Source organism: Myxine glutinosa, chromosome 1 (genome assembly GCF_964187855.1).
Source record: "Myxine glutinosa chromosome 1, kmMyxGlut1.1, whole genome shotgun sequence".
In the NCBI taxonomy this organism is placed as follows: domain Eukaryota; kingdom Metazoa; phylum Chordata; class Myxini; order Myxiniformes; family Myxinidae; genus Myxine; species Myxine glutinosa.
The window spans coordinates 150,565,105-150,591,300 of record NC_136261.1 but is presented as its reverse complement, the minus strand read 5'-3'; the positions used below and the strand labels follow the sequence as shown (position 1 = coordinate 150,591,300).

General features: G+C 43.1%; 1 protein-coding gene across 6 annotated transcripts in view; it reads left to right on the top strand.

Moving 5' to 3' along the window:
- Positions 1–25,473, top strand: part of CPT1A (carnitine palmitoyltransferase 1A) — a 79,602-nt gene extending 54,129 nt beyond the window's left edge. For 4 of the 6 annotated variants that reach the window (XR_013623532.1, XM_068119827.2, XM_068119810.2 and 1 more), the window contains 7 exons: positions 2,454–2,570; positions 2,707–2,871; positions 4,710–4,844; positions 5,027–5,179; positions 7,359–7,472; positions 9,447–9,539; positions 24,007–25,473. Coding sequence is in view for 4 of the 6 variants with exons in the window: in XM_068119827.2 (XP_067975928.1) it covers positions 2,454–2,570; positions 2,707–2,871; positions 4,710–4,844; positions 5,027–5,179; positions 7,359–7,472; positions 9,447–9,539; positions 24,007–24,078 (849 nt within the window). In the remaining 2 variants the exon portion in view is untranslated. Of the gene's footprint in view, positions 1–2,453; positions 2,611–2,706; positions 2,872–4,709; positions 4,845–5,026; positions 5,180–7,358; positions 7,473–9,446; positions 9,540–24,006 lie in introns of all 6 variants that reach the window. The other 2 variants (XR_013623531.1, XM_068119836.2) reach the window with 2 other exon arrangements.
- Positions 25,474–26,196: the final 723 nt, after the last annotated feature.

Sequence of the window (26,196 nt, the reverse complement as noted above, 5' to 3'; positions counted from 1 at the left end):
AACCACCTTCATTGTGACGTATCCCCATTTACAACTGTTGTCTCCTTCTGTTTAACCACTTTTATATGCAAACGGTTAACTTGACATTTATAATCAAAACAAGTGAATCCACTTGGATTCCGCCCAGGTTGGCACATGGAAATTATGATGTAGCATAATTATCATCTCGGGTCAAGATTTGAAATTATGCCATGGTTTTTGTAAAATTGCTACTAGTATTCACATTATGTACTTTTCTTTTGATTTAAACATCCATAAATACAAAACAAATAGTTTTGTAATCTTAAAAATTTATTAAATGTACAAAATTCCTATCCTATAACATATATATCCTATAACCTATCCTATATATATCCTATATCATATAACATATATCCTATATATCCTATAACATAACATATAACAAATATATCCTATATTATGTACTAGCGAGCGGCCGCGTACCAGCCAAAGGGGTAGCCCATGGTTAGCCTAAATATAGATTTGATGACGTCATGTTTACACATCTGAGCGACAGAAACTGTCTACACATCTGAGCGACAGAAACGTCTACACTGTTGGAGCTTCACTTTTGGAGAGACAGAAATTCTGGGTCATTTGGGTCATTTGGGTCCTCTGGGTCATTTGGGTCCTCTGGGTCATTTGGGTCCTCTGGGTCATTTGGGTCCTCTGGGTCATTTGGGTCCTCTGGGTCATTTGGGTCCTCTGGGTCATTTGGGTCCTCTGGGTCATTTGGGTCCTCTGGGTCATTTGGGTCCTCTGGGTCATTTGGGTCATTTGGGTCATTTGGGTCCTCTGGGTCATTTGGGTCCTCTGGGTCATTTGGGTCCTCTGGGTCATTTGGGTCCTCTGGGTCATTTGGGTCCTCTGGGTCATTTGGGTCCTCTGGGTCATTTGGGTCCTCTGGGTCATTTGGGTCCTCTGGGTCATTTGGGTCATTTGGGTCCTCTGGGTCATTTGGGTCATTTGGGTCATTTGGGTCCTCTGGGTCATTTGGGTCCTCTGGGTCATTTGGGTCCTCTGGGTCATTTGGGTCCTCTGGGTCATTTGGGTCCTCTGGGTCATTTGGGTCCTATATTCCTATCCTATAACATATATATATCCTATAACCTATCCTATATATATCCTATATCATATAACATATATCCTATATATCCTATAACATAACATATAACAAATATATCCTATATTATGTACTAGCGAGCGGCCGCGTACCAGCCAAAGGGGTAGCCCATGGTTAGCCTAAATATAGATTTGATGACGTCATGTTTACACATCTGAGCGACAGAAACTGTCTACACATCTGAGCGACAGAAACGTCTACACTGTTGGAGCTTCACTTTTGGAGAGACAGAAATTCCCAGGCAAACGCTATAACGCACCAGGTTTACAACCTGTGCGTTAATAAAGACCAGTTACTGCAACTGTAGTTACAAGAAGGAAGCCGGACATTAACAAAACACACACACACACACACACACACACACACACACACACACACACACACACACACACACACACACACATAATATATACATATTCTTACACCTATAACCTCCAACATGGTACCTTTATTTAAAAAAATTTTTTTTGAAAATCTCATTTCAATTAGTGATTTTATCGGATGTATTTGTATTTTTATTTTAGTTAATTTGGATGAAAACTATTGATTAATATTTTTGGAACAATAAGTTTTGTATTTGCTTCATGCATGTTATATATTGCATGCATGTGTTATGCATGTTATATATTGTTATAACATTGTTATATATTGTTATATATTATATATAACATGTTATGTATATTTATATATATAACATGTTATGTTTAACATTAATAACATTAATATAACATGCCGGCGATATAACATGCCGGCATTAATATAACATAAATGTCCTTAATATAACATCTTAATATAATTAACATTAATATAACATTAACATGTTATATATAACATGTTATGAATATATTATATATAGCATGTTATATATTGTTATAACATTGTTATATATTGTTATATATTGTTATTCATGCATGTTATATATTGTTGCTTTGAAACCAGAAAACTACTCTATTATGACATTCCAATATATTGTAGTGTGTAGACTCTCTTTAAGGTGACGTCTTTGAGATCGATTTTTATAAGATAGTTGATGAATTCCTGTTCATATATTTATTTATTCACATATTATTTTGTGATTCGTTTATCAAAATTAATCCGAATGTTAACTTTATTAGAGTCCATTGTATTTTCTTTGACTTTGTTTTACTCAGGAAATGTAATAAACTGTTTGAAAATGTCAGGGAAGGAAAGATCATCCATGATGGTGTTGTTAGCACGATACATGTTGGACATTAGAGTATGTTGGAAGTGACCATTGTTTTTTCCTCAATGTTTTAAGTCCCCTCTGCCCACACCACCCTTCTCTTCCCTCTCCCCTCTTCACCTTCAGTTTGTTTTGAGCATGGAGAATTTGTACATCGGCTATTTGGCTGATGGAAACTGCAAAGGAGACGTTGCACCCCGCATCCCTCCGCCCAGGCGACTCGACTGGAACATCCCCCCAAAGGCATCTTCTAATATGCACTTGCACCACTAAGAGAGCAGATGTAAAGTGTAAAAACTCAACTTTTGTATTGTATTGTTAGAGTGCCGAGTCTATTAGTGTTTCAGCAACAGCTTTTCTCATCTTTTTCTTTCTGCAGTGTCAGGAAGTGATCGCGACGTCGCTGGGAGTGGCACGTGCTCTTGCCGATGATGTGGATTTTGTCGTCCTGCCATTCACAAAATTTGGCAAATCCTTTTTGAAAAGTTGTCGCATTAGTCCTGATGCCTACGTACAGATTGCATTACAGCTTGCATACTACAAGGTATGGGCTACACTGAGAGAAATCTCCAAAAGGATTGCTGAAGACAATCCCTAAGTAGACATCGTCTTGTCACAATAACTACAGACATCTCCTTGGTGTCCTATCCTGCTGTTCGTTCCCCCACATTCCATTGTGTTCTAGCTGCTCTGCTCTGTTCCATGTGCCGCCAGTGCTTCCATGAGTTTTGACTGTATGCAAAAGTGTAAGCCTGTATTTTTACAAACTTGGTACAGGTATGTATAATGATATAAACATGAACTGATTAAATTTTGGGGTCAAGAGGTCAAAGGTCAAAGATACAAATGGTAAAGTGAAAGGTCACAGTAAAAATGGTCATGTCAAGTAAAAATGTGATAACTTGAGAACAGCTGAATGGATTTAAATCAATCTTTGGTACAAGTAATATAATGATGTAATAATGTGGGCGGAGGCATATCTTGGTCGACGTCATGATGTCGAAGAGTGCCGTTCTAGTTACCTCCGCCACCCAAGGTGGATGGAGGTTATATTTTCACCCCTGTCTGTTTGTTTGTGAACAAGATATCTCAAAAAGTTGTGGACGGAATCGGACGAAATTTGGCAGAGATGTAGCAAGTGTGACAAGGACGAAATTATTAGATTTTGGTGAAGATCCGGATTCGAATCCGGTTAGTAGAAGTTTTAAAGTGATTATTCACCATTGGGAGATAGGGCCAAAAACGATATGAATGATCGTTTTAAGGCCATTTTCCCCGCTAGAGCAGGGGTTAGCCTTGCGGGCCCCATGACAATCATGGTTCCCTGTTTGAGGCAATGTTTTTTTGGCCAGATGCCCTTCCTGACGCCAACTCTTAGTCGCCTCTTACAATGTGCAGGGATACGGTGTACCTATTCTAAATCGGGGTACACACCGTGATCATTCATCCCAGCAAGCTGGTACTCAATTTGCCGACCTCGGAAGGATGACAGGCTGAGTCAACCCCACTGGTGTTCATTTAGCGATCGACCTGGATTCAAACCCAGGATCCTCGGATCCCAAGCCAGCCCCCTGACCGCTAAGCCAACACCAGGCTTGGGCCAAAAACGATATACAGCAGGATATCTCAAAAAGTTGTGGATGGATGATTTTGATTAAATGTGATTCTGTATTGTGATTTTCTGGACTACTCTAGGATACAAAACGTAAACTGTTCACCTGGCGGAGGTATGCTTTCTACTGAGTGCCGTTCTAGTTAGCATTTGTCTTCGGCACGTGCCTCTAACTTAAGCCTTTGTCAGCATGACAATGTCAGCTTAAAATGTAGGATTCCACCATCCAACTTTACTCGTTTACTATACGATACCATACAACAAGAAGGGAATGGGGGACTCTGAAACGAGAAAAACACACCTCTGCCAGACTGAACAGTTTGTTTTGCATCCAGATCCGGATCTTCACCAAAATCAAATCTATTCATCCTAGTCACACAACCAACATCTCCACCCAGTTTTGTGGGAATCCCTCCATAACTTTGAGATATCCTGCTCACAGACAAACAAACAAACAGACACACAGGGATGAAAACATAGCTTACGTCCACCTACAGTGGTGGAGGTAAAAACATGACTTGGTTGCATAATCCAATCTATTGTCAAAGATGCCATACTGGAGATTCTACTCATTTGAGTTCTCCAATGGATTCGGAGTCAAATCCAGGATTCGTTGCTGATTTGCGAATGCGATTGATACCTGGATACCTGAACTGTCAATGTGCCCGATAGTTAGTTTGTATGTCTGATGATAATTTCAGTATTGACTCTTTGCAAAACACATCCGTTTTGGCTGAACTTAACCAGTGCATTTGAATCTTCCACATCAGGAAATGGGAAGATTTAGCCTCACCTACGAGGCGTCTATGACGCGCTTGTTTCGTGAGGGCCGTACAGAAACTGTACGCTCCTGCACCGTGGAGAGTTGCAAATTTGTACGTTCCATGCTTGACCCCCATCAAACGGTAAGGCCCTTCCGTTCCTCCGCTCAGCATGTGTGGAGCATGCTTTTCTGTTTGCTTTGCATATTTCCACCAGTGGAGTTTAATTTGGATGATGCTTCCCTTTGAACTATGTAATAGAATGTTGGTACTGTACACTTCTGCTTTCTATTATGTAACACAGAGCAACTTTTTTGCAACCTCAGAATGCAGAGCGATTGGCATTGTTTGTCCATGCTGCCGAAATGCACCAGAATCTCTGCAGGCTGGCCATGACTGGTGCTGGCATTGACCGCCATCTCTTCTGCCTCTATGTTGTATCTCGTTACCTTAATGTGGACTCTCCTTTCCTCAAAGAAGTGCGTTACATTTCTGAAACTTCACTGGAGGCTTATGTTTTTTAACTCAACTGGACTATGTCCAGCTGAGTTTTTGTCGACACCCCGTGTCCGTCGTCCGTCTGTCGTCTGTCTGTCTGTCTGTCGTCTGTAAACAATTCGACGTCTACGCTCTAAAAGTCACAAATATACTGATTAAATTTGATGAAACTTGTTATGCAGCATCTTTAAGACATAAACTAGTTTGGGATTGCATTTGGGCGTTGCACGCCCAAAAATGGGCGCAACAGGGCGGCCATATTGAAAATCAATTTTTGTCATATATTTTTAGCACATATAACCTATATAGTTTGTGGTTCTATTATGCATATTCTAACCATATTGATATAGACCAGTTGAGTTCAGGTTCCCTGGAACCTCTAGTTTAATATTTGGCACATGTATGCAATAATATTTGGCCATAAGGCACTTCAAATTATTTTGGCATCAGTGACAATTTGGAATTTGGGGAATTTAAAAAAGAAAAGAAAAATGTTCTGTACAGGATTCTGAGTACATGCTTTTTGGAACCATTATTTATTCATTAGAGCCTGGTGTTGCGCTAGCGGCTAGGGTGCCAGCTTAGGATTAAAGGATCCTGGGTTTGAATCCCGGTCGATCGCTGAATTAACGCCAGGGGGGTTGACTCAGCCTGTCATCCTTCCGAGGTCGGCTAATTTAGTACCAGTTCACTGGTAATTAATTCCCTGTGTGTCGTAAAAATGCGACAAACAGGGTTGGCGGCAGGAAGGGCATCCGGCCGTAAAACATTGCTTCAAAAAAGGGGACCAAAAAACAACAACAACCACGGTCCCCGAAAAAGGCCAACCCCCGCATTGCGGGGAAAAATGGCCTCTAAACGGTGGGTTTTTTTTATTTATTCATATACACTTTAGCATCTCGACTATCAACACACAACTTTGAAATATTTATTTATTTCTATACACGTTAGCATCTCGACTACCAAACACGCATCCTTGAATTATTTATTTATTTTTAAATAGATTTGTGCAACCCTGCTCCCAGGTGACTCAACTGGAACATTATGCAACCGTCCTCATGCTAATTCAATGCATTAGCAACTCCATTTATAACAATCTCTGCACATGCCTTTTATAACATATTAACATCCTTTAAATTTTGCATGCAGCTCTTTGACATATTTATTTATATGCACTCTACCATCTTTGTCACCCATGGTATCACACCTTAAGTGCAGTTAGTAAAGATAATTTAGGTTATTTAAGTGGTTGGTACAATCAATATAGCATTTCCACTACCAGCACAACTTTGAATAACTTATTTACTTGTATACACTTTACGATCTCTACTACCATCACATAACTTTGAATTGTTACGTACACTTTACTGTCACTACTACCTACATACCACCTTGAATTTGGAATTTGTTCAAGGTGCCAGGCATAGCTTCACATTCTTTGCAAATGACACCTTGAGATATTTAGCGTACATTGACTGATGTCTGCAGACGGGACGCTCCTTTTTTAACGTTCATCAGAGGGGCAGCACACCCATTGATGAATCGCCCTGCCTGTGAAACACCACCAGGATTACAGTTTATAGCTGGATTGGGATTCAAACCCATGCCAGACGGTTTAGATGCTATTGTGCGTACCTCCAAGCCCACTACCAACACACGTTGTGTTAATTGTTTATTTATATGCACCTTACCTTTACTGCAACTGACATACCACCTTGAATTGTTTTTTTTAATACACTTTACCGTCTCCACCACATACATATTCAATCTAAATGTAAAATCTTAAGGCATGGTTGGAGGCTGTGTCCTCGATGAGGACTTGCATCCTTGTTGGTTTTATCCTTTAGAACTACAAAATTATTATTTAAATATTTCATTTGATTAAATATTTCATTTGAATCATGGTGTGCTTTTCTTACATAATGTGAAACCAAATTACATTTTGTTTGTAGCATTTTGTTGATATCAAGAGGAGTAAGGAATATGGAAAATGAACTGATTTATTGGAAATGTGAAAAATGGATGGACAGCTTTGGATATTAAAAGTGCAACCTTCTTATTTATCCAGATCCAAAAATCAAAATGTGATTATAATTGTTGAGGAACAACTCTATGAAAACCAAAAAAAAGAACCATGATTGTGTGTGTGTGCACGCTCAGGTTTTATCTGAGCCATGGCGCTTGTCCACCAGTCAAACGTCCCTGCAGCAGGTCAAACTGTTCGATTTGAACAAGCATCCAGAAATCGTGTCATGTGGAGGAGGTTTTGGCCCGGTAAGGAAGACAAATGGTTTGTGAGTGTATGTGTGCTTGCGTTTTGGTGTCGCACCTTAAGTCCAGTGATTAAGATCATTTAGGTTTTTAAAAAGTGGTTGGTTATAGCCAAGTTAAGTGATGAGAGTCTAGTGAGTATGCGAACTGAAAATCTTGAAAAATTACAATTAACTCATAAAATAAGAAGAAGGAGTTCAATTCGTTGTACTCATACAGCACTTTTAGACATGTCCTATTACATATTGGCTTGAACTAGCAAGCTGTCCGCGTCCGCACGGGATTCTAATCGGGGTAGGGATGGACACGGCAAAAAGGAAATTAACGTCTTCCGTTATCGAGCCGGTAAACTGAGAGCAACAATTCGCATTTATTGCCACATCTGATGCAATTTAAATGCTCGAATGGCGGCGAGGTGCTCCATTTGGAAGTGATCGATATATTTAGCTTTTTGATGCCGAGGGTTCGTCAAAAAATTTTTTATTGGTGTCGAAGCCAGTGAACAATAACAAATTAATAGGAGGATGCATCAAATCTCATCGGATCTCCAAAGCTAAGCAGAGTCAAATGCTGTTGGTATTAGGTACACCACTTTAAGTGGAGGAGTGGAAGCATAACTGTTTGTCACTGGTCCAAAATGTGTTCTCCTGTGGAACTTAACAAGAAAGGCTCGTTCTTGTCACCTACCCAACTCATCCGCCAAGTTTTGTCATAATCCATCCACAATGTTTTGAGATATGCCATACGCATACGGTATCGTTTTTGGACCTATCTCTCAATTGTGAAGAATCAATAAAACATTTGGCTGACAGGTTGGCCTGAGAGGTGTGCACACTCAACTCGAAGCTGCATAGCCTGGGTTCCAATCTCGACCCAGCTATAAACTGTAATCTCGGTGCTTCACCGGCAGGGTGATTCATCAACGTTAGCTGTCTCTCGGATGGACGTTAAATTGGTGTCCTGTCTGCCAGCATTCGTTGGTGGACATTAAAGATCCACGGTGTCCTTCGCGAAGAGTAGGCGAGCTATCGTCGGCACCATGAAGAAATTATAAATTCCTGCCCTAACCAGCAGAGGGCATTGCATCAGCGGAACAGCAATGCCTTCAGCCAATGGTGCTGCCCTGCGGCCTGATGCTGCATGCAAACGAAAAAAAACACTTTAAATGATCTAATATCCGGATTTATTTGGACTTTAAAAATTCTGTCATAATCCGTCCAAAGCATTTTGAAATATCATGCTATATGTCGTTTTAAGCCTGATCTCAATGGTGAAGAATCACTTGGAAATTGTAGTACTTTGTAGTAATTGTAGTAATTTGTAGTAATTATATGTAGTAATTGTAGTAATTGTAGTAATTCCAGATTCAGATCTTCACCAAAATCTTATAAATTTGTCCTTGTCACGCACCCTTCCTGTCCACAAATGTTCGTCGAATCAGTCCATAACTCTGCGAGATATGATGCTATATATCGGATTTAGCCAAATCACTGAATCAATGGTGAAGAATCACTTAAAAAAATTATCGGATCTGTATCTGCATGCGGATCTTCACCAAAATCGAATCAATTCATCCTTGGCACGCACCAAACTGCCCACCAGGTTTCGTCTGAATCCATCCATAACTTTTTGAGGTATCCTGCTCTCAACCAAACAAACAAAGAAACAAACAGACGGGTGAAAACATAACCTCGGTCCACCTTCGGAGGCACGAGGTTATTTGTGAAAGTTCGCTCATATTTCTGTAGCCGTAGCTTGTACAGAACACTCATCATAAGCCAGCCTGTGAAAGACAGGCCTGCTACTCCCATGCAGCTGGATAACCATTTTGCCTGGCGTTGGAAGAAAGGATGAAATGCCTCTGATTACTGGAGAAATGGCTGCTAAATGTTATTACTCTTTGTAATAGTGAAGAAGAGGAAGTCGATTTTATAATATGATTACTTTTTTTAATTCCCCATTTGCTCGGACCTACAGGTAGCTGATGATGGTTATGGAGTTTCGTATACAATCGTGGGGGAAAGCATGATGAACTTTCATGTGTCCAGCAAGCATTCCTGCCCATTAACTGTGAGTAGTTTGTATATGGTGGTTATGCATCATACCATCTCCTAACTCAGCTCATCGATGTGTTTATTGCCTCCATGAATCAAGAACAGGTGAATTGGATAAAACATCCGTTTAATTTAAGTGGCTGCTGGTTCCATCATTGCCTGGAACTCGGATGTGCACTTGATGCATTGCACCCTGTAAGTTGGAGCAGGGATTTTGTCATTTTGTCGGGGTGCTGGCGATAGTTCACCGACTCTTCGTGAAGGACATCATGGGATTTTTAACATCCACCAACTAATGGCAAACAGGATGTTTGGTGCAACGCCCATCTAAGGGACTTGATCGATGTAGCAGTGTGTGTGCAATACCTTTTCTCTGTCTGGGAAATACCATGATGGCAGTTTGTAGCCAAGTACATATTCGAACCCAGGCTCGACAGCTCAGAGGTGTGTGTACATATCTCTGCACCATCTCGTTTTTGTATGCATCACTTCAATACTTTCACGTAAACTGCATAATATATCTCAGTGGAAAAAAGTATTGGTGCCAGCACCTACAGTCACGTGAAAAAGTAAGCACACCCCATGTAAAGTTTTGACTTTTTCAACATATTTCAACATACAGCTATTTGATCTTCATTTCAACAATATTGATAGATAAAGGTGATATAATGTAACAAATATCATTAAACATTTACATTTTGTAGTCCATTGTATAATTTAAATAAACATAAATGCAAATTTCGCATGTGGAAAAAGTAAGTACACCACGACATTTATCACTACTTTAAATACCTAAAATTAGAATCAGGTGCACCAGCTCAGGTGCAAATGATTAGAATATCGTTAGAGAGGATCTTGGAGGAACCTGTCTTATTTAAACCTCAGACATTTAGTTTGGTTTGCTCTTTGTTGTTGAAGTGTGCGGCGTCACCATGCCTAGATCAAAAGAGCTCTCTGAGGCCTTCAGAAAGAAGGTTACAGATGCCTACGAGTCTGGCAAGGGATTTAAAAAGATGTCCAAACAATTTGAAATCAATCATTCGACTGTCCGGAAGATCATCTACAGGTGGAGAAGATTCCAAACAACTGCCAACTTGTTCAGGCCAGGCCGCCCCAGCAAGTTCAGCCCGAGAGCAGACCGCAAGATGCTGAAAGAAGTCTCTAAGAACCCCAGAATGTCATCACGGGACCTACGGGTAGCTCTTGCCACTGTTGATGTCAAAGTGCACGAGTCTACCATTAGAAAGAGGCTGCATAAATTTGATCGACATGGGAGGTGTGCCAGGAGGAAACCTTTGCTGTCCAGAAAGAACATCAGGGCAAGACTAAAGTTTGCCAATGAACACCTAGGCAAAGACCAGCACTTCTGGAACAATGTGCTCTGGACAGATGAGTCAAAGGTAGAGCTATTTGGCCACAGTACCAGAAGACATGTTTGGCGAAAACCAAAGACAGCATTTGACCACAATAACCCGATACCAACTGTGAAGCATGGTGGTGGAAATATTATGGTTTGGGGCAGCTTTGCTGCATCAGGGCCTGGGCAGCTCACCGTCAGAGAATCCACGATGAATTCTTCATTGTACCAGAGGGTGCTTGAGGATAATGTGAGGCCCTCTGTCGGAAAGTTGAAGCTCAACCGAAGGTGGACCTTGCAACATGACAATGACCCTAAACATACCAGTAAATCCACCAAGGAATGGCTGAAAAGAAAGAAATGGAGGGTTCTGGAATGGCCAAGTCAAAGCCCGGATCTAAATCCCATCGAGATGTTGTGGGGGGATTTGAAACGAGCTGTGCATGCAAGAAACCCCTCAAACATCGCACAGCTGAAAGAATTCTGCATGGAGGAGTGGGCAAAAATTTCTCCCAGTCGATGTCAGAGACTCGTAGACAGTTATAAGAAACGCCTACTTGAGGTTGTTTCTGCCAAAGGGGGCAATACCACCTATTAGAGCCAAGGGCGTACTTACTTTTTCCACATGCGAAATTTGCATTTATGTTTATTTAAATGATACAATGGACTACAAAATGTAAATGTTTCATGATATTTGTTATATTATATCACCTTTATCTATCAATATTGTTGAAATGAAGATCAAATAGCGGTATGTTGAAATATGTTGAAAAAGTCAAATCTTTACATGGGGTGTACTTACTTTTTCACGTGACTGTATCTGAGAGGTATGTTGTACTAAAATATTTGAAGGTGCTGACTTTCACTTGGTGCTTAAAAATGTAACTTTCAGGTAAACTGCAAGCCATTCAATCATGTTGTCCCAGTAATCGGTATAACAGGTGGGCTTACAAGAAACTTCTGTTCCTTGTCTTGTATGCCCAACTGTTGTACCGATTACCTGGTAATGTTGCCTTAATCAGTGTACACGTTAACAATGATTTCCAGATGTTGGGTGCATGTATATATATATATATATTAGTGCTGGGCGATAATAGTGCTTTAGATTTACTATCGTGATAACGATAATCCATATTTGTTATCGCGATAGGTGCTGCGCGGTAGAACGCACCTTGAACCCGGATATTGCCGGTGTATTGACCGCTTTGAGCGGTTTGTGTGTTGTTTCTCTCAGAAGATAAATCCGTATTAAATGCAGCTCTATAAAATATAGCAGGTGATATAATATGGAATGTATATTCTCCAAGATGTTATTTAAATGGTATATCATTAAACAATAAACTTTAAAACAAACAACTAATCTAATTAATGAACCCGCAGAAAGTGCTGCCGGTGTTTAAATCGCTGATCCGTTTGAGTTGACTTTGTCTGTTCGCGAAGTTGAGCACTAAAGGTGACATCTTGTTAAAGATCGATTTAAGGTAAGCGTACTCGGTGTGTAAAGTTTTGGCTTTGAAGACGAGAATAAGTATGAAATCTCGTTAGTCTAGTAGGAAGACTAGGTCCCCCTGCACCCCCCGGAGATATACTTCTAATCAGTGTTTCTAGATTGGAAAAAATGTGTAGAAAATGACTAGCTATGGCCCCAAGCTGAAAAAATGTCCCACATACCATTTTTATGCAAATTACTGCTGCAAATTTTATGCAAAATTATGCAAATTTTATGCAAATTTTTGATGAGGAGTAGAGTTGAGGGGTCTTTGAGGGCTTCATCGAGGTGCTCTCGGTTGCAAGACTGGGTCATTCTGAGAAGCACAGCAGGGTCAGAGATCATGATGTTCTCCTCCTCAGTGAATCTCTCCATCAACAGCCTCTCCATTGCCTCACACACTGTTTTGAGGCAAAAGAGGGACTTTGCGTAGGCCTTTCCACTGAGAACACCTTTGAGAGATCCACTTGTTACTAGTTGTGCCTCAAAGAGAATCTCTGCATATCCAGAACCACGCATCTTGTGTCCAGTGAGCATCCCGATGTAGTTCATGGATGTGTGGAAGGGTCCAATCGTTACTACATGACTAGCAAATTCATTTGGCCAGCGCCAGATGATGGGAAGGGCTTTCATGCAGACACCCAGATCAAATGTATTCAGGACCCATCTCTGACCCACCTCAGCAGTTGCTGCCTCGGAACGCTTCAGTAGCTCACGAACAACTGCGTTGTCTGTGATCGGTCTGTGCCTGGTGCCTGCATGGCATGGCAATGGCCTGCAGCCTGTGCCTGGGCTAGGGGGTTTCACCTCTGCAACTGGTTCTCCCCCACCCAGCAAATCAACAGTCGACTACTGCACGCCTATCCACCAACCGATCACAGACAACGCAGTTGTTCGTGAGCTACTGAAGCGTTCCGAGGCAGCAACTGCTGAGGTGGGTCAGAGATGGGTCCTGAATACATTTGATCTGGGTGTCTGCATGAAAGCCCTTCCCATCATCTGGCGCTGGCCAAATGAATTTGCTAGTCATGTAGTAACGATTGGACCCTTCCACACATCCATGAACTACATCGGGATGCTCACTGGACACAAGATGCGTGGTTCTGGATATGCAGAGATTCTCTTTGAGGCACAACTAGTAACAAGTGGATCTCTCAAAGGTGTTCTCAGTGGAAAGGCCTACGCAAAGTCCCTCTTTTGCCTCAAAACAGTGTGTGAGGCAATGGAGAGGCTGTTGATGGAGAGATTCACTGAGGAGGAGAACATCATGATCTCTGACCCTGCTGTGCTTCTCAGAATGACCCAGTCTTGCAACCGAGAGCACCTCGATGAAGCCCTCAAAGACCCCTCAACTCTACTCCTCATCAATAATTTGCATAAAATTTGCATAATTTTGCATAAAATTTGCAGCAGTAATTTGCATAAAAATGGTATGTGGGACATTTTTTCAGCTTGGGGCCATAGCTAGTCATTTTCTACACATTTTTTCCAATCTAGAAACACTGATTAGAAGTATATCTCCGGGGGGTGCAGGGGGACCTAGTCTTCCTACTAGACTACGTTCCTCTCTCCTCTCACCGTTCACGATGGAGCGAACGAGCGGCAAACATGGCGACGTTATTTCCTTTATTTATTTATTTATTACATTTTTGGCACACCATGAGATTCCTTGGCAATTATTATTCGCGAAGTTCAACATCAAAGTTGTTGTTCTTTAACGGCCACTGTTAAGTATTATCCCACCTTGTGGGGTCGGCCAGGGGAAGATTGGCCCAGGTCATTCAAGAACCTGACATTCAAGGTGGCGAGGCCTGACAATCGACTAGTTAATTCGCCTCGCCATGGTGCAGGCGACACTCGCCTGCTCTTTGTGAAGGACACCATGGGATCTTTAACGTTCACCAACCCATGCTGGCAGACTGAACGCCCAGTTTTAAGTCCATCCGATGGACGGCACACACATTGATGAATCACCATGCCTGTGAAACACCAAACTGACAGTCTATACCTGGGTCGGGATTCAAACCCAGGCTGGACAGATTAGAGGCGAGTGTGTGTACCTCTAGGCCATCCTGTCAGCCTGCAAAGTTCAACAACAAAAGCGTAATTTTAAATGCCCGAAGAGTGAAGATAGTCAATAGTCATATATGACTTTCTTCACAAATGGTGTGTTCTGTTAGCAAACAGCTTACTTGGTGTGTTCCCTTAGCAAGCAGCTTGCTATCGCTTGCCAAGCCAGACGCTCTGCATCAACTGCTTTGCAAACTGCTCGTCCAGTCACTCGGCAAAGGAGCAAAGCGATGTCGTCCAGGCAAAATGAGGTTTGACTTCAAACAAATTGCAACATAATTATGAAATAAAGAGTACGAACACAGGTAATTAACCCTATGGGTATTCAGTTTGTTTTTATGTGGATTGTTATTGTATGCCACATGGTTCTCGAGGCACTAATGTAACCCCCATTGGACTTAGTCCGAAACGGGGCTTATGGATTGGGTCTTGTCCGTCCGTCCGCAACCATATCTCGGAGATGTATGGACCGATTTTGTTAATACTCTGCACAAAGACAAACCATGATTGTATACATATGCACATCATTTTGTTTCACGATGCGATCAAAGATGGCCAACTGGCGGCCATTTTAGTAGTAAAAAACCTGATGTTGAGCACGTCCTCAACCATTTCTCGGACATGCATTTACCAATGTTCAAACTTGGCACACAGATAATGAATTATGGCTTACATATACACGTCATTTTTTCGCGATCAGATCCAAGATGGCCAACTGGCAGCCATTTTGTTGCTTAAACGTGTCTCCAACAATTTCTCGGACATGCATGGTCCGATTTTCTTCAAACTTGGCACAAAGACAATACATAAGTATACAAATGCAGATTTTGTTTTGTAATTCGACCAAAGATGGTTGAATGATGGCCTTTAACTCAGTACAGTAAAATTACTAAAACCACACCAGGGGCTATGACATTTTACGTCTTTTTCTTCTTTTTTATATTATCATATTATCGCGATAATTAGATAATGAGGTCCATTATCGTGATATAGGTTTTTCCATTATCGCCCAGGCCTAATATATATGAGGTAAAGCCTGGTGTTGGCTTCGCGGTTAAGGTGCTGGCTTGGGATCCTAGGATCCTGGGTTTGAATCCCAGTCGATCGCTGAATTAACGCTAGGGGGGTTGACTCAGCCTGTCATCCTTCTGAGGTCGGCAAATTGAATACGAGCTTGCTGGTAATTCCCTGTGTGTCGCAAGAGGCGACTAACAGGGTTGTTGGCAGGAAGGGCATCCAGCCGGAAAACATTGCTTCAAAAAAGGGGACCCCGGTGCCCAAAAAAGGCCAACGCCTGCTCTGTGGGGAAAAATGGCCTCCAAAGGCGGTTCCTAATATATATAAGGTGGGGAGGTGAGTTTAAGGTGGTGTGAGGGTGTGGGAGTTCATGATGTTGTGGGATTCGAGTGATTCAGTGGTAAAGAATGCTCTCCCAAAGAAGAAGGGAATTCGGAAGTGGAATACAAGGGCAGAGGAAGATGAGATAGAGGAGCGTTTGCAACAGGAGGAGGTCGTGGGGATGGTACAGCACGGGAAGCATGGCTTGGGGTGGATGAAGCATGAGCAATGGGGAAAGTCATGTGTGAAAGAGAGGAGGAAGATGGTTGAGAGGTAGGTGAGAGAAAGGAGGAGAAGGGGAGATATGTGAAAGCAGTTGGACAGGCACAGCAAAGTGCTTGGACGCGGTGGGAATGTATGCGGGTGAGGACATTAAAGTGGCAAGAGATTTGGAGGATGGAGCCAATATTGTTGTTTCTTTTTGCGGGCAACGTATGATGTGCTTCCATCACCAGTAAACTTGAGATTGTGGGGGTTGTTGCAGGAGGAGAGATGTTCTTTGTGTGGAGGTTTGGGAACAGTGCAGCATGCACTGAGTGCATGCTCAGTAGCATTGGCAGCAGGAGGATACAAGCGGCGGCATGGATGAAGTGCTGGCGGTGGCAGTGCAGATGGTGCAACAAGAGGTGCTGAGATTGAAAGAGAGAAGAGAAGAGTGGAGAAGGAGGCCGATGGGGGAGAGGTGTGGTTTGTCAAAGAGGGCCAAGTGGTAAAAGGTGGAAAGAGCAGGAGGTGGAAAGCAAGAGGGCTGTCAGATGCTTGTGATTGGCAGGTGCTGGCAGACCTAAAGCCACAATTGGTATTCACAGAGTAGATCTGTGTGAGAAGGTTGTGGCCTGACATTGCAATCTGGTCAGGTGCAACAAGACAGGTCGTCTTAGGGGAATTGTCTGTACCTTGGGAAGAGAATGTGGAGGAGGTGCACGAGAGGAAGAGAGGAAAGTACAGTGAGCTGGAGGCAGAGTGTCGGGAGAAGGGTTGGCGAGTTTCTTGTCAGCCATTTGAGGTGGGGTGCAGAGGATATATTGGCAATTCCTTTTCTGCATTTCTTGCTCGGCTTGGAGTGTGTGGGACAGAAAGAAGGAGGATGTGTGACAGAGTATCCCAGGTTGCCTTGAAAGGCTCACTTTGGATATGGAGGAAGCTTATGGAGGCACGTCGAACGGTATAGGTTGAGGTTGTGGGTGGTGCTTCATTTCAGCCTCAAGGGGTAGTGACTGAGCGTCGAAGAGGAATGGAGGTGTGTGTGTGTGTGTGTGTGTGTGTGTGTGTGTGTGTGTGTGTGTGTGTGTGTGTGTGTGTGTGTGTGTGTGTTGTAGGAGTGGGTGGGTGTTGCATGAATGTGATTTTGTGTGAGTGGTGCTTGTTGTAAGGGTAGGTGGTCGGTTGTTTTTTTTTTTTTTTGGTGTGTGAGTGAATGGATGAGGGGCTGTGGATTCTGGGAGTGGAGGTGGTTTTGTTGTTGTAGTCCGTGTTCTCACTGGCTGGGGGTGGGGGTATGTACGCATCCAGGTGTAGCTGCTGCATGTGGAGACGTATGTGCCCCTGCTGGCCCATTTTAGCTGCCCATATTGAGGTTGAAGGGCCGAAACGGGATGATGCTGAGGACCTCGACTGAGGACCTGGTCAGTAAGGCACACTTGTGACCAGGTGTGTTTTGAAATTATGTACATATTGTTACGTGCTCCTCCCTAAACCCCAGTCACGGTGTACCTCCGAGCCCCGAAAGGAGTCACGGCAGAAAGATGTGTTGTTCTGTGTGTCAATGACCAATGGTGAAACCACACCAATTGTTACCAAAAAACAAGTATTGTATTAAGGTCACACAAGAATAACAGCACAAGAACAATATTAATCAATTGTACAACAAATATTATATCATTCCTATGATGGTACCATCAGTTTCTTACAATATAACTCACTGTGCTCGAAGTGAGCGAAAAGAACATTCCCAAAGTCTCTGTCCCGGCACCAAACCAAAGTCGATCCATGCTCCGGTGATCGCAAGAAAAATGTGGTATCGAGACCAGAATCCAGTTCGGCTGACAGTCACGCTGCCAAAGAGGCGCAAAGGTGCCCTCAAAAGGCGACTGGGAAATCACACCTTCGGGTATGAACGTTCAACGGCTCCCAAATGGAGAACCACAAATTCCCAATCGAAATCCACGTTACACACGCAAACCAGGCTAACGGCTGGGTGCGGTGAAATGGCTGGAGCGAGGTGAAAAGGCTGGAGCGATGCGAAATGGCGGGAGCGAGGCAAAATGGCCGACGGGCCCGTACTGGAGGCGTACCTGCACTCCAACAACGATTCTCTTCGGAATCAACCGCAAAACCTGTCACACAGGTTTATCTGTCACAGCGATCACAACTCTGTCACAGGAATCCCTTTCCCAGGAAACCCAAAGTTCGCTCGTGACCCCCGTTCACCAGCGTCTCCTCGAGACCTCAAAGCAGCTCGGATTTTCTTCCCGACCTCACTTGCTCCGCTTATTTCTTGCTCTTCTTCTTCTTCCGGTTCCCCCCGATCCGGTTTCCGGTTTCTTTTAAAACACTAATTTTTTACCTTTTGAAAACGGTTATCTCCATTTCACTTAAACGATAACAATAATAGTACATGGAACCAAAAATGCTTACAGTGGATGAAAACCACAACGACGGAAGTGACGAATCCGTAACAATATATATATGCATATATATGTATATATAATAATAATAATAATAATAATAATAAAAAAAGGCAGTGTCCGTCCGTCTGTCCATCTGTCTGTCTGTCTCCTCCATAACTCCAAAACCATGAAACCTAGCGGCCCCAAACTTTCCATGCATACACCTGGACGTCCAACGGATTGCAAGGATGAAAATTGGGTGTTTGGGTGTGTTACAACATCCTTTTTGAAGATGATTAACAAGGTGCTCATAAGAAGAAAAAAAACCCATGTGGTGGTTTACCAATATGGTGGCCCGCCATCTTGGTCAGCCCACTGCACCTCGCTGGGTTATTAAGTCGCCATTTTGTTTCAGCCGACTCAAACGTGCCTTTCCTTGGAAACACGATCAATTATCATTACATAATTGAAGCATATCATCATAATCTGGATTTGGATATGAGGATTGGATGCTGTAGGCTAAATAATGTAAAATAATGTCCAAATAAATAATGTCCAAATCTGGAGTGAAATCTGACATTTACCATGTCTTGCAATTTTATAACTAAGTGTATATATGCATTTATTTAAGCGAGGCTGGGAATCTTGTTCTGGTGTTAGTTGTTTTTTTGTTTTTTTTTGTTTTTTTTACTTTGTCAGGTAAAATGCATCTCGCTATACGAGATCGGTGCCGGTGATAGATATACGCATCTCACGATACGAGATCGGTGCCGGTGATAGATATACGCACCTCGCTATACGAGATCGGTGCCGGTGATATATATACGCACCTCGCTATACGAGATTGGTGCAGGTGATAGACATACGCATCTCGCTATACGAGATCGGTGCCGGTGATAGATATACGCACCTCGCTATACGAGATCAGTGCCGGTGATAGATATACGCATTTCACTATACAAGATCGGTGCCGGTGATAGATATACACACCTTGCTATACGAGAGCGGTGCCGGTGACAGATAAACGCATCTCACTATACCAGATCGGTGCTGGTGACAGATATACGCATCTCGCTATACAAGATCGGTGCCGGTGACAGATATACGCATCTCGCCATACGAGATCGGTGCCTTGTGTGTGTGTGTGTGTGTGTGTGTGTGTGTGTGTGTGTGTGTGTGTGTGTGTGTTAGTGTGTGTGTGTGTTACTGTACTTTAAGGCAAAATGCCTTCGTGTGCTGCCGACAAGTGCACAAATCGTGACAAACGAGGACGAACAAAGGCAGGAGTGACTTTCCATCAGGAAGGCTGCAAATACTGTTACTGTGTGTGTTACTGTGTGTGTTACTGTGTGTGTGTGTGTGTGTGTGTGTGTGTGTGTGTGTGTGTGTTACTGTGTGTGTGTATGTGTGTGTGTGTGTTACTGTGTGTGTGTGTTACTGTGTGTGTGTGTTACTGTGTGTGTGTGTTACTGAAACTGAACAAAACTGTGAGCTGAAGGAGCAAAATAATGGCATTGTCTTCCACGAATACAACAACAACACAACAGGCATTTTAAGGCCATTTTCCCTGCAAGAGTGGGGGTTAGCCTTGCGGTCCCCATGACAATGTTCTCCATTTTGCCCTATTTTCTGCATCTCCCCTGGTTACCCCCTTGCCCGCATTTCTTCTTCGACCATCTTTAGCCAAGTCTTTCTCGGTCTTCCCCGTCCTCTACTTCCTTCTACATTCATTTCCATCACTCTTTTCAACCAGTCACTTTCATCCTTCCTCAACACATGACCAAACCATCTCAACCTGTTTCTCTTCACAGCATCCATCACAGGCTCTATTCCCATCATCTTTCGCAATTTATCATTTGTCTTCCTCTCTCTCAACGATACTCCACACATCCACCGAACCATTCGCATTTCCACCCTTTCCAGCCTTCGTTGCTGCTCTACGTTCATTACCCATTTCTCACTCCCATAAATCAAAACACTTCTTACACATGCAGCATACACCTTTCCCTTCAGCTTCAATGACACTCCCCCTCCTCGTCAGCACGCCACTCAGTTCCCGAAACTTCTTCCATGCACATCTCACTTAAGCAACCGTTGCCGAGTCTGATCCACCTTCTCCATTCAGCATGTCTCCAAGGTAACAAAATGTTTTCACACCTTCCAGCTTCATGCCATCTCCAAGATCCAACTTAACATTTCCTCCATCTGCAGCTCCCTCTGTGCACACCTTACACTTGAATGTAGCTGCCACACTGGTTAATGACCCTCTCAAACCACTACATTTTTGATGAACCCACTCAGCGCACATTGTACATTGAATGGAATTCACTCCGACACCCTTCCTGCACACAGCACACGGACACTTCCCAGTTCTTTCCACCTCACCACATGCTTTACCACTTGCCATCACCTTTGTTTTTCCGATATTCACCTTCAGACCTTTTGTCTCCATGCATTCCTTCCACTTGTTCATCTTCTCCTTCAGTCCATCCATACTTTCTGCAATCAACACCAGATCATCTGCATACAACAACTCCCACGGTAAACCCTCGTACCGACCCCTGATGCACTCCCACCTTCACCTCAAATTCACCACTGTTCCCATCCTTCGTCCTAACAGCTGTGCGCGCTCTTTTGTACATTACCTTCACTACTCTGATCAACCATTCCTCCACTCCTAACTTCCTCAATGCCCATGTCACTACTTCACGTGGAACCCTATCGAATGCTTTCTCCAGATCAACAAACCCAAGAAACAACTTCTGCCTCTTCTCCATATACTTCTCCTGCAACTGCCTCACAATAAAAAGCGCGTCTTCCTGGCATAAATCCAAACTGCATTTCGTCAATCTTCACTTTCTTCCTTATCCTCCTCTCCAACACCCTTTCCAATACCTTCATTGCATGCTCCAATAACTTTATCGCTCGATAGGAGCCACAGTCCAGAGGGTCACCTTTCCCCTTGTATAGAGGGACGAGGGTACTCTGTTCCCAATCCACTGGAATGCGGCCTTCTTTCACCACCAGATTGCAGATCTCTGTCATTCTCTTCACACCCCAATTTCCCGCTGCCTTCAACATATCTCCCACAACTCCCGTCGGCCCTCCCGCTTTTCTTCTCTTCATTGCTTTTATCGCTTCCTCAACTTCCTTCTCGGTTATCTTCTCTGCCGGTCATAAAACTGGGTTACTCTCTATGTTGCCATCCCATTCATTCTCTGCATTCAACAGTATTTCCGTATATCTCTTCCATCTTCCTTTAATTCCATCTGGGTCCACAACGATTTGTCCCACTTCATCCTTCAAGCAACTCACCCCCATCACATCACACCTCTCTTTCGCTGTCTGCTTTGCAATCCAGAATACCGCTCTCTGACCCTCTTCCGAATCCAAGCGTTCTCCGAACATTTTCCTACATGCCTCCTGTGCCTTTGCTACCTCTTTCTTTGCAGCCTTCTTGGCTGCCTTATAACTTTCATGCTCTGCCTTTTCTGCCCCCGTACCCTTCGCCTTCTGCCACTCCTTGAACTTCTTCCTCTTCTCGTCAATCTTCTTTCCAAGTTCATCATCCCACCACCATGTTTCCGAGTGCCTCGGTGGTCCTTTTGTCCATCCACATACCTCACCAACGGCTCCCAACAGACTATCTTTCATTGACATCCAACCACTTTCAAGCTCAACCATATCATCCTCCACCATACTCAGCCTCTCTTTTAATGCCTCCCTCACTGTCACCTCTTTCAACCTCCACACCTTCATTCTCGGTTGGTACTTCACCCGCCGAGCTCTCCTCGCACCTTTCACCCTTATGTCGCAGGCAACCAAGTGGTGCTGTGAAACAGCCTCCTCCCCCGGGATCACCTTTGTGTCCCGGAGGTGCCCCCTATCTCGCCTACGCACCAGCAGGTAGTCAACGGTTGTCGTCGACCCACCTGACGTGTATGTAACAAGATTATTATCCTCTTTCTGGAACTGAGTATTACAAATCAACAAATCAGCTCCATCAGCAAACTCCAAAATCCTTTCACCTTCTCCATTTCTCACACCATATCTGTAACCCCCATGAACTCCCTCAAAACAGTCCATACTCCTTCCCACATGTCCATTTAGGTCTCCTCCGACCACAACAACTTCCTCTTCTTTCACGTTTTCCATCAGCTTCTCTATAGCACACCAGAACTTGTCCTTCTCTTCATCGCTCCGACCAACCTGCGGAGCATATCCCGAGATGATGTTCACCAAGAGCTTTCCAATCATCATTTTCACCATCATCAACCTTTCACTCACTCTAGTCACACTCATCACACTGTCTACAAACTCCTCAGAAAACAGGACACCAACACCATTCACGCCCTCTGGGCACCCTTGCCACACAAACTTGTATTTCTGTCCCTGCCTACCCTTCACCATTCTCACACCACTTCCCTTCCATCTCCTGCACACAACATATGTCCACTCTTCTTCTGACCAATACTTCCACCACTTCTCCTGATCTCCCTGTCATTGTCCCTACATTCCATGTCCCAAATCTCAGAAACCGATCTCCACGTCGGGCATCAGACGTTTCGTCGTCATAAATGGAATGATTTCCACCCTTGCTTCGATCGGGTTCCCCACCTTGAATTTTGACGAGAGGGAGTGGGGTCCCCCACGGGGTACTTCGGGCTGTACCCTGCCCATATGTAGTCGTAATTGCATTCTCTTTTTGAGGCAATGTTTTTTTTATGGCCGGATGCCCTTCCTGACGCCAACCCTTTTATTCGCCTCTTACGACACGCAGGGATACGGTGTACCTATTCTAAACCGGGGTACACACCGGGTTGTCTTCCACGAATGGTTTATTAAATTGCAGAAGCATAGCCTGGTACATCGTAAGCAGTTTGTGAGTGTAACTTCCATGGGACAGGGTGTCTCTCCACTGCCTCAGAGTCCAGTGTACCTGCGATCTATTTTTAAAATTCCCTCTAGGTGATGGACCCTAGATGTGTATATCATATTCCCATCAGCAAGCGAGTCATTGTTAGCCGGCAACGCCGGGTACTTTTGCTAGTGTTGTTTTTCTTGCTCTATATACAGTATATATAATTTTCCACGGGATATTCCAAAATAAAAACGGGATATTGTCATTTTCTCTGTCTGACCGTCCCCGTCCGTCACGCTATCCCCTAAACGGTTGTGCAGAAATTAACCAAACTTGCTAGTTATGATCACCACATGGAAAGAATGTGTGAGAGCACTATAAAATTTGGCCAAGCTTCCTGGGGTAGGTTCAAAAGGTCAAATACCAAAAATGCAATTACGGGCACATTTTGAAACTTTGTTAATGAAACTTTGTATATGTAATCTGCACTGGGGGACGCATGAAATATTGAATGATTATTTTGGATTTGACCCCTGGTTCATGCCCCACTGGGTGGGTACTTCGGATCACAGGGGTTAAAACAGAATATGTTAACTCAAAATTTGATATTGGGTCATTCTTGGTGGAATTTTTTGCCATCTTTCAACTTTGTTTTTGGTGTGAAGCGTTGGGATTTGCGATGGGTCACCATCGACTTCGCTCTCGCCATAGTTTTGTATGCTCATGCTCTAACTCTTTGCTTTCCTGCATCCCTTCTAGGATTCTCATCGTTTTGTAAGGAACATTGAGGAAGCTCTACACGACCTACACAACATGTATAAATCCTGTTGATCTGATCTCTGTTGATCATGTGTTGGGTGGTTTTCTCAAATGTTGCTACCCACATGATCTTGTGGTACCCGTCTGCTTCGTACAAGTCTCAGTAACATATTCTGAGTGGACAAGATGTTAACTTTACCTCATTTAAACTATTTTGTCATTTTTTTTTGAAAAATAACAATGCAATGTTTTTTAAAAAACTTCTCTGCCATCTTAAATCTCTAGAAACAGCCATATTTTACCTATGACGACCCTTCTGGGCCTTGTCAGAACGTAAAAGGAATGCAATTAATTTGAGTTTGTTTGTGAAGTTTAACTTCAAGTAAATTTGACCTGCAAGAGAAGTTGTATCTTGTCATCTTTGCCTGTTATCTAATGAAAATTCAACTTTGACAATTGCAGATCTCAATTTGATTGGAAAAAAGTATTAGTGTTCAAAATGTACATTGATTGGTCTCTGCATGGGCCTACCAAGAAAATTTCATTCCAGTTCCAAACATGTTGGCTTTGTATTGTCCATAATCTTCTCTACCGCCACCAGTGCTCAATTCTCCCTCCATCTTTCCTGTAAACCTCGATTCCCTTTTTTGTCCATACCAATTCATCAGATGAAAAACTTGAGGATTCGTGCAATAGATGAACGTCTCATACACACACACACAGATTTGGCTTTGCTAGCAAAGAGGAATCTTGATGGATGACCACACTGTTTTGGCTGGTGTTGTAGTTAGAGTTTGCTGCCACAGCAGGGATAGCCAAAGGTGCATTTTGAGCAAATATATCTTCATGGAATAGAGATGCATGACCGCAAAAAGTGAATTTGCAATCGATGATGGGAAAAGATGCCAAGGATTAACATTTGACTTACTAAGTCTGTACCCTTTAACATTTCAAGGGTGCTAATCATATGATCACTTTTATTTTAGTCAATATTTCATTTATTTCTGTGAAGGCTTAGAAACCAAGTCTGAGGATGGAATGTGGCTGCGTGTGGGTGATTTTATAGCAATCGTTTTAACTTTCTTGTTCAAAGTATGTGCACAAACGTAATATATTTAGGTTTGTAATATTTGTTTCAAGAACTATTTTATTGTCTGCTTCTGTCACACTTTCTGCAAGTAATGAAGCCACAGAGTTCCTGTGTTTGAAATTGAACCATTCCATGGCTACTCCTGAAAGCCCTAAATGACTTGATGTTTAAAATAAATACATGACTGGTTATGCATTTTACTTTGTTTTAAAGTTTTGTTCATTACCTTGCGTACAATGTGAGATTTACTGCCATTTCGTGTAAATGCTGGCAATCTATTTTAGAAAACAGTTGAGCGTGTATTTTTGAGAATGTGTAATTTTTTTCTCACATTGTGTTAGTTTGTAAAGTACATTAAAATAGTTATTGCTAAAATGTATATTTGTCGATTTGTCTTTTCTTCTTTTGATGCCTTAAGAGCATTGTACCAGACCCAGAAGCACCTGCACCTTATGGGAGTGGCCCAGGGGAGAGGGGGGGCAGGGGGATGGGGAGGAGGAGAAGGGGAAGGGTGGGCAGTTGGGGGGGGTATTATCTTTGATAATACTATTAATACTTCAGGCTTAGCGGTTAGGGTGCTGGCTTGGGATCCTAGGATCCTGGGTTCGAATCCCGGTCGATCGCTGAATTAACGCCAGGGGGGTTGACTCAGCCTGTCATCCTTCCGAGGTCGGCAAATTGAGTACCAGCTTGCTGGGATGAATGATCCCGGTGTGTACCCCGGTTCAGAATAGGTGCACCGTATCCCTGCGCATCGTAAGAGCGTGACCAAGGGTTGGCGTCAGGAAGGGCATCCGGCCATAAAAACATTGCCTCAAACAGGGAACCATGATTGTCATTGGACCCGCAAGGCTAACCCCCACTCTAGCGGGGAAAATGGCCTTAAAACGATCATTCATTCATTCATTCATACTATTAATACTGTCCTGTCTGTAGCTGATGAATACCAGCCTTGGACGAATAGCCGGACGGTCTTTAATTCCGAGGAGATTGCCCGAAAATTGGCGGTTGTTTTTGGTGCGCGCGGGAATGAAAGAAACGGAGTGCTTACCTGGACAAAGCACACAGGTTTAATCCGACACCCACAGCGAACAGACACG